This window comes from Acinonyx jubatus, chromosome D4, assembly GCF_027475565.1.
Source record: "Acinonyx jubatus isolate Ajub_Pintada_27869175 chromosome D4, VMU_Ajub_asm_v1.0, whole genome shotgun sequence".
Taxonomy (NCBI): Eukaryota; Metazoa; Chordata; class Mammalia; order Carnivora; family Felidae; genus Acinonyx; species Acinonyx jubatus.
Window position 1 is genome coordinate 87,073,749 of NC_069391.1, and position 19,106 is coordinate 87,092,854.

Sequence of the window (19,106 nt, forward strand, 5' to 3'; positions counted from 1 at the left end):
ATGTGCTGTTGTTGGGAATGCAAACTGGTGCAGCCACTGTTAAAGACAGTACAGAGGTTCCTTAAAAAGTTAAAAATAGAACTACCCTATGGTCCAGTAATCACACTACTGGGTATTTACCCAAAAAATCAAAAACACTAAGAGGAATATGTGTACCCCCATATTTATTGCAGCATTATTTACAATAGCCAAACTGTGGAAGTATCCACTGATAGATGAATGGTAAAGAAGATGTGATATATACTATGGAATATTACTCAGCCATAAATGAAATCTTACCATTTGCAAAAACATGGATGGATCTAGAGAATATAATACTAAGTGAAATAAGTCAGGGAAAGACAAAAACCATTTGATTTCACTCATATGTGGAATTTAAGAAACAAAACAAATGAGCCAAGGGAAAAGAAACCAAGAAACACTCTTTAAAAAAAAAAACATTTTTTTTAAATGTTTATTCATTTTTGAGAGACAGAGAAAGGCAGAGCATGAGCAGGGAAGGGGCAGAGGCAGGGAGACACAGAGTCTGAAGCAGGCTCCAGGCTCGGAGCTGTCAGCACAGAGCCCGACGCAGGGCCTGAACTCACAAACTGCGAGATCATGACCTGAGCCGAAGTTGGACGCACGACCGACTGAGCCACCTAGGCACCCCCCAAGAAGCAGACCCTTAACTGTAGAGAACAAACCTGATGGTCACCAGAAGGGAGATAGGTGGGGGATGGGTGAAATACACGACAGGGATTAAGGAGTGCACTTGTGATGAACACCTGGTGATGTATGGAAATGTTGAATTCGCTATACTGTACACCTGAAACTAATATAACACTATGTTAATTGGAATTTAAAAAGTTAACAAAGAGGGCCTTTCACAAAGGGAAGAGATCTAATGTGGTAAAGAGCAGATTAAGAAGTTGAAATGTAGTAGGAAATAGACTGATTACTCCTTGCACAGAGGGAAGACCAAGATTGCTACAGCAAGGCATGTCTTGATTCAGTATTAAAGATTAAAGAAACCCCAACAACGAAAACTGTTTAAAAACAGTGACATGGCCTCCCTTATGAGAGGGGCTCCTTGTCTCTGAAGCTCCTAAGAAGAATCATCTAAATTTGGCATTTGGGAGATACATGTAGTCCCTGCTTTTATGTTAAGTTTCTGAAAAGCTTATTAAAATTGCTTGAAAGTGCTGTTGCAGTCATCTGTTCTTACATATTGTAGTATAGAAAATGTTGAATGCATGGACGCGAATGAAGTTAAGAGAAATGGTTGCATTTGTTTCGTGACGTAATGTAAACTGTAGTGAAATTTGCCCATTTTAACACTCCACAATGGTCATTGTGAACATTAGTCATGTTGTGGTGAATTGCAGTAGGTCCTCCTAAGAAGTGTTACGGAGTTTCTGTGCCAGTCCCTGGGCCCACTGTTCTGATTCTTGGGACTGCATCTTCATTTTTCTTTGTCCTCTGCGGTCAAGCTCTTACAGTTGCCACGCGTCTTTTAATTTCCATTTTTCCTTCTCCTACCTCCATGTTATATGTTGTTTCTCATGTGTTATGGAAAGATAATCCAGTTTTTAGTTGTCATGTCTTTCCGTGCTAAATTGAGAACCACAACTTCTTTCCAAGTAAAGTTCTCAGTCTTTGTAGCACTTGTTTGGAGATCCTGTCTTTTTATTTTTTTAATTTCTACTTTTTTGTAAATTAACAGCATTTCTTTTCTTTTAAGTGTTTTATTTTTATTTTTGAGAGAGCAGGGGAGGGGCAGGGAGAGAGAGGGAGACAGAATCTGAAGCAGGCTCCAGGCTCTGAGCTGTCAGCGGAACCCGATGTGGGGCTGGAACCCATGAATAGTGTAGCAAGATCATGACCTGAGCCGAAGTCGGATGCTTAATCGGCTGAACCAGTTGAATTATGCGTCCCAATAACAGTTCTTATTACATTTATTTTCTACCTGGACACAGTCTGAAGAAAAAGTGAATGACAAAACCCATGAATCTCCTGGACCGTCTTGCCATTTCTTATACACAGTCCCTGTAGTGTCGGAAAGCCAGTACAAAAGAGTGTTTGGAGTAACTGCTTTGCAATAGCATACGTAGGGTGTCTGTGCTGTTTTTCTGACTGGACCCTAAATAATGACAGCTTAAATTCATCCTGCCGGCAGGCCTCAAGCTGGGATGCAATCCCACCCGTTCCTTCCTAAAATTCTTAAATTCTTCCCTTCTCTGGTGTGTGTCACGCTGTGCTCCTCTGTCCCTTCTGGCCACCGGCTGCTTTCCAGTCCTGTATCCTTCGCTTGAGGAAGCTCGTCCGCTTCCTTCACTTCACCAGCTCACTGTGGTTCTGGCGTGCTGCTCTGAACTCCGTTCCTCTCTGACCACACTTTTACTTGCAAGTCTTCAGGTTCTTTCACGTTTATTTAACGGGCGATGAAATTAAACCGTTCAATTTTCCCTTCCTTATTACCCTCTCCTTGTAGCTTGTCAGTGGTACACTTCCCCTAGGTGCTCTTTTCCTGCCTTTCATATCTGTGGTGTCTGTGAGTTTTTGTTTTTTGTGTTTTTTTGACGGGGGGGGGGGAGGTTTGGTAAATCAAAATACTAAAATGCTCTTCCTCTTTACAAGTGAAAACATCTTGATATCTGAGATTTCGCTGTAAAACAATGCTTTTCAACCTTCAGCCAGGTGAGAGGGTTTTTAATGGGGAGTCCTACTTTAGGATTCGATTGAAATGTTCCATAATGAAAAGGCAGACTGTTTCATTCACTCCTGAAGTTAACACCCATGATGTCTGCCAGTACCTCAGAATTTTTTTACGTTTATTTTGAAAGAGGGAATGTGAGCAAGGGAGGGGCAGAGAGAGAGGGAGAGAGGGAGAGAGCGAGAATCCCAAGCAGGCTCTGCACTGTCAGCACGGAGCCTGACATAGGGCTTGAACCCACAAACTGTGAGATCATGACCTGAGTCGAAATCAAGAGTCATATGCTTCACCGACTGAGCTGCCCAGGTGCCCCTGGATAATGGATAACTCAGAATTTTTAATAACTCTCTTACTTAAGAATCATAAGTAGTGGCTTATTTTCTGCCTTGTTTTTAAACCTGGCTTTCCAAGCCCTCCTTGAAGGTCTCTTTTATGTTTTTCCCCATAATATTCCTAATCTAGTCAGATTGTTCTCATTTTCCCAAAAGAAATGTTCTGTCTCGGTGTCATTCACGTGATGTTCTTCATCTGGAGAACCAGCCCCTTCCCTTTCTCCCGGGTGTCCTCACCCTTCAAGCCCGTTTCCCCCTGTAAGCCTTCTGTGGCTGTGCCAGCGAGGTCACTGAAAGGTCTCTCACATTTATGAGCTTGTGAAATTCTCCTCATTTTATCAGGATAATTCAGCTCTGCCCTCAGTTTTACATTCATTTGTACTGTTCCTGAATTGCAGTGTGGTCGGTTATACCCTGGCCAGAAAGCAGCCTGTTCTCCACATTGCCCAGCAGAACTGCGGTGCACGGTGCACACTCCGTAAACACTGTTGGTGGTTTCACCTGTAAACCGTATAGATTGGCGGGGGTGGGGGATGCTGCAGACCTACGGATTAGCATGACTTCAGTTTTTCTTTCAGGCTCGCGATGCAGAGAGCATTATGCTAAATCTCGCAGGACAGCTCATCATGATGCAGAGGGACAGATCGGGGCCTCAGATCCGGGAGAAGGACAGTCACCCTAACCAAAGGAAGCTTGTGAGTAAAATAAAAGTCATTTAGAACATTAAGGATGAAGGGATAAAATAACTTAAGAGGAGAGTATTGTCTTGTGACTTGGAAACTGGAAGATGTGTAATATCAGCCTTTAAGTTTCTAGGTAGAAGACTGTTTGCCAAGGGTAAATAAGAATGTTTTGCAACAGTTGTATGTTCCATGCTCCCAATGGTAACGCTTAGGCATTATTATTTGCTAATTCTAATGGGAAAGTAGGATAAATTGATGAAGAGTGTGGGGTCTTTGGGTTTTGTCTTGTTTTTAGATTTAAATACACATACTTTGAAAGGAAGGAAGGTACCCTCATTAACTCTAGTTCTAAATAGAGTCCCCTAATTTTCCCAAAAGAAGTTGTGCTGTCATTTTGAAAGACTTCAGAAACTGGCACCTAGGAACTTCAGAATGTGCAGATTTAGTAGGAAGACGATTGATTCTGGTCTTTGCTTTTGCAGCTGCCATTCTGTCCTCCTGTTGTACTGGCCCAGTCCGTTGAAAATGTCTGGACCACGTGCCGAGCAAATAAACAAAAGCGTCACCTTCTGGAGGCCCTGTGGCTGAGCTGTGGAGGTGCAGGGATGAAAGTTTGGCTCCCTCTCTTCCCCAGGGATCACCGCAAGCCCCATTCCTTCTTGTCCCAGCGGATCATGCTGCCTTTCCACATCAATATTTACCCCCTGGCTGTTCTGTTTGAAGACGCGTTAGTCCTTGGTGCTGTCAATGACACTTTGCTCTATGATTCTTTGTACACGCGGAACAGTGCTCGGGAACAGCTGGAGGTGCTCTTCCCTTACTGTGTCGTGGAGAGGACCTCCCAGATCTACCTCCACCACATTCTGCGTCAGCTGCTGGTCAGGAACCTTGGGGAGCAGGCCTTGCTCTTGGCCCAGTCCTGCGCTGCATTACCTTACTTCCCTCACGTGCTGGAGCTCATGCTCCACGAAGTGCTGGAGGAAGAAGCTACCTCACGGGAACCCATTCCCGACCCTCTGCTTCCCACTGTGGCAAAATTCATCACCGAGTTCCCCCTCTTCCTGCAGACGGTTGTTCATTGTGCCAGGAAGACTGAATATGCCCTGTGGAATTACCTTTTTGCAGCCGTTGGAAACCCCAAGGACTTGTTTGAGGAATGCTTGATGGCTCAGGACTTGGACACAGCTGCCTCTTACCTTATTATCTTACAGGTAACACTTCTCTTCTCATAAAGGTACAAGACTTAATGAGCTTAAACTCAGGAGAGAGAAAAAAGAAATATCCTGTGTCGACACTGTTTGTGTTAAAGGGACTGACACAGGCTGGTTCTCTGTTCATTTCATATCTTCTTTTTGAAGAACTTAACCTTCTCAAATGATGTCAGAAAACTTTTTTGATTTTTTTTTTAATGTTTTTATTTTATTTTTGAGAGACAGCGGCGCGAGCAGAGGAGGGGCAGAGAGAGAGGGAGACGTGGAATCTGAAGCAGGCTCCAGGCTCCGAGCTGTTGGCACAGAGCCTGATGCAGAGCTCGAACTCACAGACTGTGAGGTGATGACCTGAGCCAAAGTCAGACACTTAACCAACTGAGCCACCCAGGCGCCCCAGAAAACTTTTTTGAATGTCATGAAGTAATGCTTCAAGGATTTTTTTTTTAAGTTTCTTTATTTTGAGAGAGTGCAGGCAGAAGTGGGGCAGAGAGAGAGAGAGAGAGAGAGACAATCCCGAGCTGGATCTGTGCTGCCAGCACAGAGCCCCACTCGGAGCTTGAACCCACAAATTGTGAGATCACGACCTGAGCCGAAACCAAGAGCCGGATGCTTAACCAACTGAGCCACCCAGGTGCCCCTGCAAGATTTTTTAAAAATCCTGTTTGTCCATAAGTAGGCCTGAAACCGATTGAGTTTATGGTATTATTTTGAATAATATTGTATATTATTATATAGACAATGTAGTAGTATATACTACATATATATAGTATGATACATGCAACAACATCTGTTACATAGGAAACGTAATAATAAAGAGTTCTCTTTAATATTAGCAGGTTTGGGGCGCCTGGGTGGCTCAGTCGGTTGGGCGGCCGACTTCAGCTCAGGTCATGATCTCGAGGTCCGTGAGTTCGAGCCCCGCGTCGGGCTCTGTGCTGACAGCTCAGAGCCTGGAGCCTGTTTCAGATTCTGTGTCTCCCTCTCTCTGACCCTCCCCCGTTCATGCTCTGTCTCTCTCTGTCTCAAAAATAAATAAACGTTAAAAAAAAAATTTTAAAAAAAATAATAATATTAACAGGTTTGGGCTAGTATCGGCTAATTGGAGCTCTTTGAGCCTCCTGCAGGCTCATCGTGTTTCCTCACATGCAGAATTGCCGAGCGGGACTGTGGCTGCAATGTGGGTCCTGGCAGAGCACCTGTGCTGGGCTCCCCAGAGCAAGCTGAGAAGACTCGGGCCGGCCACAGTAATCACCCTCGCAGCACACGGTTCTTCTCAAATGAAGGACTTCTTTGAGACTCCTGAAAATTGGTTCCACTGTGTGTTTGACAAAAGGGCTTCGTAGTTGTTGTTCTTATCAGTGTCATACGCATTTGACAGGCTGCACTTTCATCGATCTGAGAAGCTGATCATAAACTTGTTTTAAACTCTGCCTGGAGCACATTTCTTGTGTGCTTATTTACTTCACGAGCACTGATCGGAACCAGAGGAAACAGTCCAGCGGAAGCTGGATGGCCCTTAAATTCTGTGATTCCTTGGCTAGCCTAAAAAAAAGCCACAGAATGTTAAAAAGAGAAACAAAATAGATGCAGCTGTTTTTTGTTTTAGGTCACCCCTTAGACTTTCAGTGACCTCCCGAACAATGGAATTGGAAACTTTTTCTCTCCCAGTTCCATCATTTTTGTGGGTTGTCAGATAATAATTACAGTCAGATTAGCCTTTCCCTGAAGGCCAAGGTAGGCGGTGAGGTTACACCTGTGAAAGAATTACTGAGGCCCACTGTGCAGCAGAACTACAGACTGTTGCCCAGAGCCACGAGCACTTTTGTCACATCCTCCACAACCTGCCACAAGAGGTGGACCTGAGCTTTCTGGAGTCAGGCAAACCCAGATTTGTATTGTTGCTTTTCGGCTGGTCGTTAAGTTCCTAAACCCTGTTTCCTCATCCGTAAGATAGGAATGGTGTAAGTACTTTGCGGAGTCCGTAGGAACCAGGGAAGAGAGGATGTGGGTCAGGTTTATGTGAGGTATCTGGAATATAGCGGGAGTTTAGAACATCATATTTATAGCACACCAGCCGAGAGCTTGCCTCGCTTTTCCCTGCATCGTCCTTTACATTGGTCCCTTTCTTGTTACTGTTAAACATTCCCCTACAGCATTGTGGCTGCATTCCTTCTCTGGTTCAGAAACGGTGGAGATGAAGAGTTGCTCACACTTCCCAAATAATTTGCCGTACAAAAGGAATGCTTGTCTTTGGTTGTTTTTGTAGAATATGGAAGTTCCGGCAGTAAGTAGGCAACATGCTACCCTTCTGTTCAACACAGCCCTGGAACAAGGCAAGTGGGACCTATGTCGACACATGATTCGATTCCTTAAAGCCATTGGCTCTGGAGAATCTGAGACCCCTCCATCCACACCTACAGCTCAGGTCGGTTGCAGAATTGCACAGCTTCTCTAGACCACACACCTCCATGGCACCTTTCTCTAACTGCACTGCACATCGTGTATGATCACAGGAACCCAGTTCAAGTGGTGGATTTGAGTTCTTCAGGAATCGAAGCATCAGTTTGTCCCAGTCAGCTGAGAATGTTCCTGCTAGTAAATTCAGCTTACAGAAAACACTGAGTATGCCATCCGGCCCTTCTGGGAAAAGGTAAAAGAATAATGAGCTGTCAACTGCTGTTAGGGCATTCTGTGGCACATTGCATTTCAGGGCGTTTGTAAATTGGATCTTATGAAAACAACTATTTGATCCAAATGCAGTTCCTTCTTCCATTTGTGAAAGACTTGAAGACCACACAGAAGGCCTCCCTTCTTCCTTCCGCCGTATTTCACTTCATTACTTTCTGTACAGTTTCTGTTCCTTGTCCTAGAGGAGGTCCTGTGTCCCCATTCTGAATGCAGGCAACTTTCAATTACCCTGATAATAGAGGACCAGAATAAAAAGGAAGGTAATTAAATCTGCACATAGTCAGAAAGCCTTCTTACAGTCAATACTTTTACCTTTCTTTCCAACTGTACCTCATGCTGAAAAAAAGAAAAATTTAGTCCCAATTTACTTGACTCTCCTGTGACTCTTTTGATTGGAGAAGTCATTAAACAGTGGGAGAGCCAAGGGGAAGTGTATCCTGAAGACAGAAACCTACATCACACAGAGATGGGTTACTGTCTCCTGAGAGGTAACTGTGAACTCACACTGAACGTTATAAAATAGAATTTCCTCTGGTTTGTGAGGAGGTGCCTGTGTTCCTTCCTCTGTTGTTCCACATTCTCGGCTCTTTTCTCTTCCCTAGTCTTTTCTTTTATATTGTTTTTATGGTTACTACAGTGCCTGACACGTAGTGAGAACTGGCTGAACGTTTTTTATCATGATATTTTACTACTTTTTCCTATCACGGCCATTTATGCCACCCTTACTCCCAACATATACACGCACAGTCATGGGCTATGTCCAAGTAAAATGCAACCACAGGATACTCGAAACAGTTGCCAGGTGAACAGCAGCTTCTCAGCCATACCCTGAACGTAATTACTGGCTAATACATATTAAGTGCTCAGTATGTGCCTGGTTCTAAGCATTTACGTGCGTATGTCTTTTCATCCTTACAACCTGTAAGGGTGGACACTGTTGCTAACACACGTTGTAGAGGTGAAGAAACAGAGGCCCAGACTGTAAACTTCGTTATGTTCACACAACTAACTGAGAGGTAGAGCCCAGATCTGAGTCTAGAGTCTTCCAGTGCTGCCTCTCATGAAGATACCACATTACCCAGTTACCAAACCGATCTTCCCACATCAGCCCATGTGAGTAGAACTGCATACAGCCAAGCTGCAAAGTTTTAAACATCGGTTGTATGTTTATGTGTCTGCTTATCTCCCATTCCCCTGGAGAGACTTCATGGCGCCTTGCGTCTCCTCAGTTTCTTTGGTCTGATCTCCTTGCCTCTTTTCATTGGTCTCTTCGACTACAGCATTATTTGCTCTCTTTCCTTCAGCCAGTCACCACCCTCCTCCTGGTTTGGCTGTGTCTGTCTCCTCTTTTTCCTATTCCATACTTCATTCTACAAGTATGTTTTAAAAGTCTGCTGTGTTCCACGTACGGCATGTTCGGCAGCTTGTATCACGTGGAGGAAAGCCGTGGTCCTTTATCCTCAGTCAGTCACTTAGATCTGGATCCCTTCCCTCCCTCTCCGCATGATCGTTCCTACCGCATAGAACTACGCGGAGCCCTCCAGGGATGGTTTTTCTGCAGGTTTCTCATCTTCCCACTTACAGATGGAGCAAAGACAGTGACTGTGCTGAGAACATGTACATTGATATGATGCTCTGGAGACACGCCCGGCGTCTCTTAGAAGAAGTTCGGCTGAAGGACCTCGGCTGCTTTGCAGCCCAGCTGGGCTTTGAACTCATCAGTTGGCTGTGCAAGGAGCGCACCCGAGCCGCGCGGGTGGACAACTTTGTGCTGGCCCTGAAGAGACTCCACAAAGACTTCCTGTGGCCACTTCCCATCACCCCAGCCTCTTCTGTCAGCTCTCCTTTCAAGAATGGAAAATACCGAACAGGTAACGCAAGCTCGTGTCACTTGGACAAGAGTTGTATTTCACTGCAAGTATTTGGACATTTTGTTTAGTCGATATTCTCGGAAGTCTTTTCATTCCTAAACTCAGGAACAGATAAAACCAACTTCTTGCACATCATTGGAACATCCACCATTTGACCAGGGATGTAAATAAAGTAGAACTAGGTCTCTAAGTCTTGTGACCTTGAAGTTTAATTTGTAAATCCAGCCACTGTTAACAGATTATCAACAAGTTGAAAACTGGCTGAATATAACTGCTACCACACTTACCTTATTGTGGGAAGTTATGGAATGGGTTAGTCACGGACCTGAAAAGCCGAATTGTGATTTATCTGGTAGGACGTTCCAGAGACGTGGTAAAAATGCATCTTTGAGGACTTGGGCTGTTGTCTAATCTAGGGGAAGACAAAGTGGAACTGTTTTGTTGAAAGAAAAAGTAAAAGATAACGTATGTTTATTTTTGAGGGAGGGAGAGAAGAAAAAAGTGCGTGTGCACACGCGCAAGTTGGGGAGGGGCAGAGAGAGACAAGGAGACACAGAATCTGAAGCAGGCTCTAGGCTCTGAGCTGTGAGCACAGAGCCTGAGGTGGGGCTCGAAATCCCGAACTGCGAGATCATGACCTGAGCCGAAGTCAGACGCTTAACTGACTGAGCCACCCAGGTGCCCCCCCCCCTTTTTTTAATTTTTATTTTATTTTTTTACTGTTTTATTTATTTTTGAGAGAGTGAGTGCAAGCAGGGGAGGGGCAGAGAGAAAGAGAGAGAGAGACCCAGAATCTGAAGCAGGAGTTCAGGTCTTTTAAAGAAAACTGTTCTAAATCATTATTACTCATGAAAATCCAAACAAAAACCTTTTATTAAGGCATTTGGAAACTTCATCTCATTTTAAGAACCAAGGAAAATCACTTAAAAGATGAACAGAATAAATCCTGTTTAGTGCTGGTAAGAGCCGCAGTGAGGGAGACTGTCAGACGGCATTACCTAGTCAATCGTCCCTTTGGTCCCCGTCCCAGGTTCGTGGGGGTGATGAGTGTAGGACAGTAATTAGCTTTGACCTTTCAGTGTTTGGGGGTAGGGGGGAAGAGAAGCTGAAATAACTCAGTTGGAAATGTTACTGCGTGCATCTCGAATTGCCACTTTCTCGTTTTGGGGCCTGCCTTGCGGCAGGAGAGCAGCTGCTGAAGTCTCAGTCAGCGGACCCTTTTCTAAACCTCGAGATGGACCCTGCGGTCTCTACTGTACAGCGAAGTCAGAGCTGGCTCGGCAGCATCGGCCCCGCCCACCATGAGATAGACACGACCTCATCCCCTGGACCACAGATGCAAGACGCCTTCCTGTCACCTTTATCTGCTAAAGGTACATGTCATTTTAAGTCTCAGCTCTTCACGTTCCTGGGAAGGTTTTTGTGCTTTAGGGCCCCAAATAGAGCCTTACTCCTTCATTATAGGTCCTTGAGGGTCAGTCATGAGAATCTGCTCGAGAGGGGATAGTTACTAGAACAAGGCCCACTGGCCTTAACTATCCTTTGCTGTATTTTAGATGGATAACGCAGGTAAACTGTCATTCCAGGTTAGCGCTGATAACATGAAACTTGGCACTTGATTTTGATGAAACAAACACTAAGCTTGAACTTGAAGTAAGCAGACTGTTAGGCTCATGTAAGGAATACCATTCTTGTCATAAGTAGCCATGGGTCATACAGAATTGTAGTCAGTTATCTTCTAATTTTTATTTTACTGATGAAATTTGTGGAAATTTTCTTGTTCTCTTGTGAGTGTTAATGTAATAGCGTTAATTTTTCCTCCTAGTCTTCAGAGCCTAATAATCTGGCCCTTCACCAGAAACTGAGTGCGGGCATCCATACTGGGGGGGTCGAAAGTTGAAGAAGTTTTAAAATGACTCACGTTGTTGGGTTTAGAGTTACAGGGGTGTGTGAGTAGGAGGTGGTCTGAGTGTTGGCGGTTTTCTTAATGGCCAAGCATTTGCCCGGTGTTTGATTTTCAGTCTGTCCTCACTGTTTCATGAACCTGCTTTTGTGGAGAAGCTTGTGGCTGCCGTTCCTTTTGTTTAAATTGTGGCAGATACACACAGTATGTTCCGTCTCCACCGTTTTCATGTGTAAACTTCAGTAGCGTCAGGTACATTCACATGGTTGTGCAGCCAACCTCCAGAGCTCGCTCGCTCTTCCCGGCTAACATGCGTCCCCAGTGACCCCTCCCCGGTGCTGGCAGCGACCACTGTGGTGTCTCTAGGAACCTGACTACTTTAGATGCCTCTTGTGAGTGGAATCGTACGGTTTCTGTCTTTCTGTGACTCAGGCTTAGTGCACTTTGTCTGACATTCTGAGTTCACCCCTGTGGCAGCGTGTGTAGACCACCACACCCTGTTTATCCATCCATCTACCCTGTGCTGGGCACGGGGCTGCTCTGACTTCGTGGTTCCTGTGAACAAGGCCGCAGCGGACGTTGAGCGTGCACTGGCTCTTCAAGATACGGCTCTCAGTTCTTCTGGGCCAGAGTGGGGTGCCAGGTCACAGGGTTACTACTCTTGAGCTTTTGAGCAACTGTCGACCCGCCAGCATTGACAAAGCATTCCAATTTTTTTGTCTCCCAATGCTTGCTTGCTTGCTTGCTTTTTTAAAGCATTCCAGTTTCTTGACATCCTTGCCAACGATTTTATTTTCTGGGCCTTTTTTTTAAATGGGGACAGGAGGTAGTGTCACTGCTTTTTTAAGAAAAGTTTTTAAAGAGATCATTTCAAATTTAAAAATTAGAGATAATAGTATAATGGAACCTTTGCCTCCCCACTGCCATGTGTCTGTTACCCAGCTTCTGTTATTAATTCATGACCAGATTTGTTTGAGCCACTTTCCCTTTCCTGTATTATTGAACCAAACCCAAGACGTGCCATTTTTTATCTTTGAATATTTCAGTATGCACCTTTAAAAGGAATCTTTAAAAAAACAAACCCATAATGCCATTATCATTCCTCTTACAATTTAACAGTAATTCCTTAAAACCATCAAATGTCCAGTAAGTATTTAAATTCCAGTTGTTTCCTAATGTCATAAATATTTTTACGGTTAGGACCAAGATCCAGGTGAGAGGGTCAGACATTGTGATTAAGTTTTCAACTCTTTAAAAACTGATTGTTCTCTCCCCATCCTTTTTTTTTTTTTTTTTTTTTTTTTTAAACCCTTTGCAGTATTTTCATTGATGAAACTTGCTTCTGTGGATTTTCTCAAAATGTGGACTTTGGTGATTGCTTCTTCATTGCTCGACCCTCTCCTCTGTATTTTTTGTAAATTAATAATTGTATCTAAAGACCGATCAGATTCTGGCTCGATTGGTTTTGGAGGCAGGCAAGACTACTTCACAGGTGGCGGTTGTGTTTCTCTGTGCCTGGGTCTCTCTCTAATGAATTTTTTTTTTTTTTTTTTTTTTAATATCTACTACTGTTAACATAACATGGGAGTTTTAGCAGTGGATTTAATGTTTGGCTTTGAGAATTCCGAGCAGAAATCCACATGTGAGGAACTGCTAATATTTCAAATTGAACATTTTCTTCATGAAGCTAGTTTGTAACTTTCGGCCCTTTCTCATCAGGTGATGAATGCAGTATTGGTTCAGCCACAGATTTGACGGAAAGTAGCTCCATGGTGGACGGAGACTGGACAATGGTGGATGAAAACTTCTCCACACTCAGTTTAACTCAGTCGGAGCTGGAGCACATCTCCATGGAGTTGGCCAGTAAGGGGCCTCATAAATCCCAGGTCCAGCTTCGGTGAGTTTCTCAGTTTTTCAGAAGCCCAGAACGCCTACTCAGCGTGTTTGGGCATATAGCGTACAGGGGCTCCGTTCCTGATGACGATTCCCGTCTCCATCTGCGGCTTCTTAGTGTCGATCTTTGTGTTTCTTCTCATGCATAGGTACTTGCTGCACATGTTCATGGAGGCAGGGTGTCTAGACTGGTGCATCGTCATAGGCCTGATTCTCCGAGAATCCTCAGTAATCAGCCAGATCCTGCTGCTCATCCAGTCTTCGGAGGTGGATGGAGAGATGTTACAGAACATAAAGACAGGGCTACATGCGGTAGACCGATGGGCCTCTACGGATTGGTAAGTGTGGGGCTCCTTAGGCTTGTTACCTCTGCTGTCCTGGGGTGGGCCCTGCCCCTTCCGAGTAAGGTTTAGTTCTGCTAAATTTATTTGGAGATTTTTAGGTTGGTAGAAATAAAAGTGCTTTCACACATTCATTTCTGTTCACTTTTTTTTATGTGTATTTATGTTGAGAGAACGCGCCAAGGGAGGGACAGAGAGAGAGGGAGACACAGAATCCGAAGCAAGCTCCAGGCTCTGAGCTGTCAGCACAGAGCCCGACACGGGGCTCGAACCCACGAACCATGAGATCATGACCTGAGCTGAAGTCGGATGCTTAACCGACTGAGCCACCTAGGTGCCCCTAGTTAATTTTGAGAGGGGGAGAGAGTGCCAGCGGGGGAGGGCCAGAGAGAGGGAGAGACGGAGACTTCAAAGCAGGCTCTAGGCTCTGTGCTGACAGCCTGATGCAGGGCTGGAACCCATAAGCTGTGAGATCATGACCTGAGCCGAAGTCAGACCCTTAACGGACTGAGCCACCCAGGTGCCCCCACACGTTCACTTCTCAAGCGGTTTTCTGTAGTCACCATTCTCTACCCAGCCATGTGTGTGAGTACAGAGCGGCATGGCACAGGTGGTCTCAGAGTTAGGCTGGAACATGAGATCTGTGGTTCTGTAGAACTGCAGGTAATAACCTCTAAGCATCTGCTGAAAAGAGGAGTGTGTGCATTTAACAGTCCATAGCAGTGACCAGCAAGCCCAAGTTAAGAGTTAGTGGTTAGAAGCTAAGAGCTTTGGCTTCTAGTCCTTTATAACCAGCTAGGTGTGGATTTGGGGTTTCCCTTACTTGGAGCTAGTTTGTTTCTTAGTCGCCAAGTTCACTAAGATTAGATGTACCCTGTGAAGGTTCTTTTTCAAGTCTGTAACTCTGTTGGTCCTTACACTGTGGGATAGGATTTTTTTTTTTTTAAGTTTGTTTTTTATTTTGAGAGGGAGTGAGCCCAAGTGGGGGAGACAGAGAGAGAGAATGAATCCCAAGCAGGCTTCACGCTGCCAGGACAGCGTGAAGGACAAGCCCCATGTGGAGCTTGAACTCCCCAACCGTGAGATCATGACCTGAGCCTAAACCAAGAGTCAGATGCTTAACCCACTGAGCCACTCAGGCGCCCTGTGGAATAGGATTTTTGAATTATGCTACTACTGGAGAATGTTAGTCCTTGCTCCTCGAGCTCAGAGCTGTAAGACACACACACTAAAGGCGCCCCCCCCCCCCCCCCCCCGGTGCTGGCCAGGACACCAAGGGGGGGGCGGCATCATTTCCTACCCTGTGCCTCCTCCCCCTCCACGCAACATCTAGCATTGACCTCAGTTTCAGCATTTAGGAGTTTATCCAGAACATTCCATGGAGCATTTCCAATGTGGCAGTAGAGAGCTAATTTTCTTTTCTCTCTACCTAGTCCTGGATATAAGCCATTCTTAAACATCATTAAGCCACAAGTACAGAAGTTCAGTGAGCTGACAGAGGAGCAGGTCCAGCCTGAAGCCTTCCAGCCAATAACTGCGGGTAAGACTCCTGAACACACTGGGCCCCGGGCAGAGGAAAGCCGGGGCCCCTCGGGCCATGGAAGCCTCCCCCAGGGCGAGGTCGGAGGCAGCGGTCTGGTCGGCAGGAACGAGGAGGACGCAGCCCGAGCAGAGGAGGAGGAATCCTTTCAAGACGGGACTTACGACTGTTCTGTGTCCTAACGGCAGCGGCGTGCCATCACCACGGGCAGTGTTAACTTGCAGCGGCATGTGCAACTGAGGAAACTGGCCTAGCTGGACGATTTAACCAGGGAGAGAACTCAGAGACTCTGGTAAGGTATTACTGAACTTTAACTCTTTCTCTTCTAAGAAATCTGACTCCATAAAAATGTGATATCAAATCATTTTTCATAAAATTTTTTAAGCTGCAGTGGAAAGTAATAAAGAGCACTGTACAGTTGTACATGAGAATATTTTGATTTTATTCGTAAAGAATGGTAGCTCCTAAACCTTGGGATTGTTTTGCCCTAGACGAGCCTACTTTTTCACTACTTAACAGCTTCTTACGTGTTTTCTGGTTCAGCGTGTGTCCAGACTGCTTTTTAAATTTAAATGCTAAGGTGCTTGCTGTAGCTCATCAGGTACTTGAGCTACCTGTGTGCCCCTTCGGATGGAGAGCACTGGGCTCCGTCATCGGGCCTCCTGAATGGACACCTGCCATGGCACACCGTGTGGCTGTTGTGACAGGGTCGTGCTCCTTGGCCTTTTGTAGCCCATTCAGTCCCAGTCCTGAATTGATGGAAGCTGTGTGCCTGCTCTCTTAGCAAGCTTGATTCCTGCCAGTCCGTGTGGGCAGAGGTCTGGGGGGGTTCTTATCAATTATGCTGTTAGATACCACTAAACTATTTTGTATCCGAGAACTGTATCTTTTTGTGAATACTCTTGTGTAAATATACTCAGAGGCACTGTTCATATTTTTAGGGCTTATATTATAATCTGTAAGGTTTTATGCTGGATTCTGCATGGCTATTCTCACTCTTGGAAGAGAGACAAGACTTGCTTTTCTTTCCAAATCTGAGCAGTCTTCAGAGAAGAGAACAGGTTTATCGGCTTGGTCATACAGTAACGGAAACGGTCACACTGATCATGAAATCAAACAGGTTTTGTGCAAATTAATGTAGTTTCTTATTTATTGCTTTTGTAAATTGAATAAAAATGGGACTTTCATGTAAATAGACTGCTGAATCCTGTATTATCACGGCTACTAAAAATTACTATGTGAACAATGCATTCTTCATTGTAACTTTTAAAATATTTTATGTATTTCTAGATAGGACTTAAATGTTAGTTTTCATACATTATGAAAACCTACCTGCATACTCCTATCCTAATTGCTTCAGACTAAACGCATATCCACGGTATGTACATCCGGTTACCTTCTGTCAGTATTAATTTAGATAGCTTGTTTGTACTGTGCAATTTGAACAAAGGAATGCAATGTTATTTTTTACAAAAACAAACTTGTTTATTTTTGTAATAACGATGTATTTGATGTGGACCAAATTCATACCACTATGTAAAACAGCCTCCTTTCTCGTAGTGCAATTACAGTTTAAAAATAAAAGTTGGTCCTCTATCCTGGCTTTTTAAAGTAAATGGCTGGATACAGTTGTCCTGGCCAGGTTTCCTTCGAAGGGAAACTCAAAAGCATTTTGAAATTGCTTAGTTCAAAGTTCATCAAAGTGTTTTAAATTATTGAGTTTGGTAATTTACTATCATTTACTTTTTACATTACAAGTGCAGTAACGTCACGTCCCCAAACTCCTGAACGGGTGGGATATGTGATTATGGTACCTGCTCTTTCTGGTGCTACTTTATTTAAGCCTTTGTTTTAAACCACCTTTCCTGAATCTTAGGATAGAACAATAATGTTTCCCGTGTGAGTACATGCAGCCCAGCAAGAAACCAACCTGAAATTTCTTCTCCTGTCCTAGTCCATTAGGAGAGGAGAACTAGCATTATTTTTGTGTTTGGTGTGAATATGCGGTCAATAAAAATGATTCACCGTTGTAAACAGCTGTGATCCTCTCAAATCTCTGAATGTGCTGCTGGGTCCGTCCTGCACTCTTACAAGCAGGGCACCAGTAAGTGAACTGTGCTCCTGTGGGGAACACCACCAATGAATCTGGTCTCCTAGACTTGCTTTTCCATGTAATAGGAAATGGACGGCCCTAAGGCGGAACAATTGGGAGGTTTACAGAAATCTTCTCTTGGTAATTTGTAATAGACTTCACTTTTTTTTTTTAATTCGTATTTTTATTTTGCCTTGTTTGGTTCACATGTCAATGTTTAAGCCATAATTTTAACCAATGAATTTCAGTATTCAGTAGAACTATTTGAAGTTTGAATTATTTGCTGATACCAAAACAAGAAGTCATTTGGGTGGGGGTAGAGTCAACGTTTGCTTGTAATTAAAGTTGCTGCTACTTCTGTAATGTGTACTTTTTTTTTACTTGGTAAAGGGCAATAAAACCATTACACGCACTTGTGTTTATTCATCACTCAGGCTGACAGCAAAATGTGTATTTATTAAAAGCCACGGAAATATTCTTTTCATTATGTAATTCCGCCCCATAGAATTTTCCTTATGAAATAACTACAAATCAAGACAGCTTAAAAATTTATATGCAGAATCATTTAGGATAGGAGCATCAAGAGTTGGCAGCATCCTGTATGTCTGACCGCAGAAGTCTGGAAGAGAAATCCATGTTGAGGACATGGAAAACATCCAAAATGTAATGAAAAGGACTTCCATCAAACAAAATTGCGTAAATGTAGAGGAGACGGGCCACCTGCCTCTAGTAGGTGGGATTAAAGGGGATTCTGACTTCCCTGTTTTCCTAAATCTTTGTTTCTATCGATTTCCCTCTTCTGAAGACATTTGGTATATATGCAGTCATAGAATATGCGGCTTTTTCTGTGTGGCTTCTTTCACTTTGCAGGATGGTTTCAAGGTCCATCTTCACATATCCGTGACTTCATCCCTTTTTAAGGCTGAATAGTGTTACACTTCATGCATCTAGTGTATCTGTCCATTCGTCAGTTGAGATATCTGGGTGGTTACCACTTTGTGACTATCACGAATGAGGCTACTGTGAACGCTCACATAGAGGTTTCCAAGTGGATGTATGTTTTCAGTTTTCCCTGGGAGTGAAAATGCTTGGTCACATAACCGGTTTTAATGTTCCGAGGAAATCTTAACCACATTCCAGAGTGCCCGTGCCATTTTTTTTACATTGCACTGGCAGGGGAGGTGGGTTCCAGTTTCTCCCATCATCACTTGTTGTTGTATCTTTGGTTGAGCCATCCGAGTTGTGTGGGAAGCGGTGTCATTACGACGTAGACGTGCATGTTCGTGGTGGCTGGTGGCTCGTCATGTGGCTATTAGCCAATTTCACAGTTGGGTCATTTATCTTTTTGTTGCTTTGCAAGAGTTCCTCATGCATTCCGGATACTAGACCTTGATCAGATATGACTTGCAAGTATTTTCGCATTCTAAAGGCTTACCTTGTCACTTTCATGACACTGTCCTTTGAAGCATGAAAGTTGTTCATTTTGGTGAAGGCTCAACTTTTTCTTTGGTTGCTTGTGCTTTGGGAAACCGCTGCCTGACACAGGGTAATGGAGATCTGTGCCTGTGTTTTCGTCTAAGAGTTTTGTTGTTTTGGTTTTTTAAATTTTATTTACAGTTTTACCTCCTGCATTTAGATCTTTGACCCATTTTGAGTTAATTTTTTGTGTATGGTATAAAGTGAGGGATCTAACTTGGTTCTTTTATAGGAGGATATTCAGTTGTCCCAGCACCATTTAAATGTTTTTCCCACTGAATTGCCAAAAATCATTTGACTATAAACACATGGGACTTATTTCTGGACGGTCAATTGTATTATTATATTGATATGTGTTCACACTGTCTTGATTACCGTCCC

General features: G+C 44.0%; 1 protein-coding gene across 4 annotated transcripts in view; it reads left to right on the plus strand.

Annotated features, from left to right (window-relative positions):
- Positions 1-17,678, plus strand: part of RIC1 (RIC1 homolog, RAB6A GEF complex partner 1) — a 142,424-nt gene extending 124,746 nt beyond the window's left edge. For 3 of the 4 annotated variants that reach the window (XM_027041162.2, XM_027041163.2, XM_027041161.2), the window contains 9 exons: positions 3,606-3,722; positions 4,193-4,921; positions 7,188-7,346; positions 7,435-7,571; positions 9,194-9,480; positions 10,665-10,853; positions 13,103-13,280; positions 13,426-13,614; positions 15,051-17,678. In XM_027041162.2, coding sequence (XP_026896963.1) covers positions 3,606-3,722; positions 4,193-4,921; positions 7,188-7,346; positions 7,435-7,571; positions 9,194-9,480; positions 10,665-10,853; positions 13,103-13,280; positions 13,426-13,614; positions 15,051-15,339 — 2,274 coding nt within the window. In that variant the 3' untranslated portion in view covers positions 15,340-17,678. The remainder of the gene's footprint in view (positions 1-3,605; positions 3,723-4,192; positions 4,922-7,187; positions 7,347-7,434; positions 7,572-9,193; positions 9,481-10,664; positions 10,854-13,102; positions 13,281-13,425; positions 13,615-15,050) is intronic. The other variant, XR_003414596.2, reaches the window with a different exon arrangement.
- Positions 17,679-19,106: the final 1,428 nt, after the last annotated feature.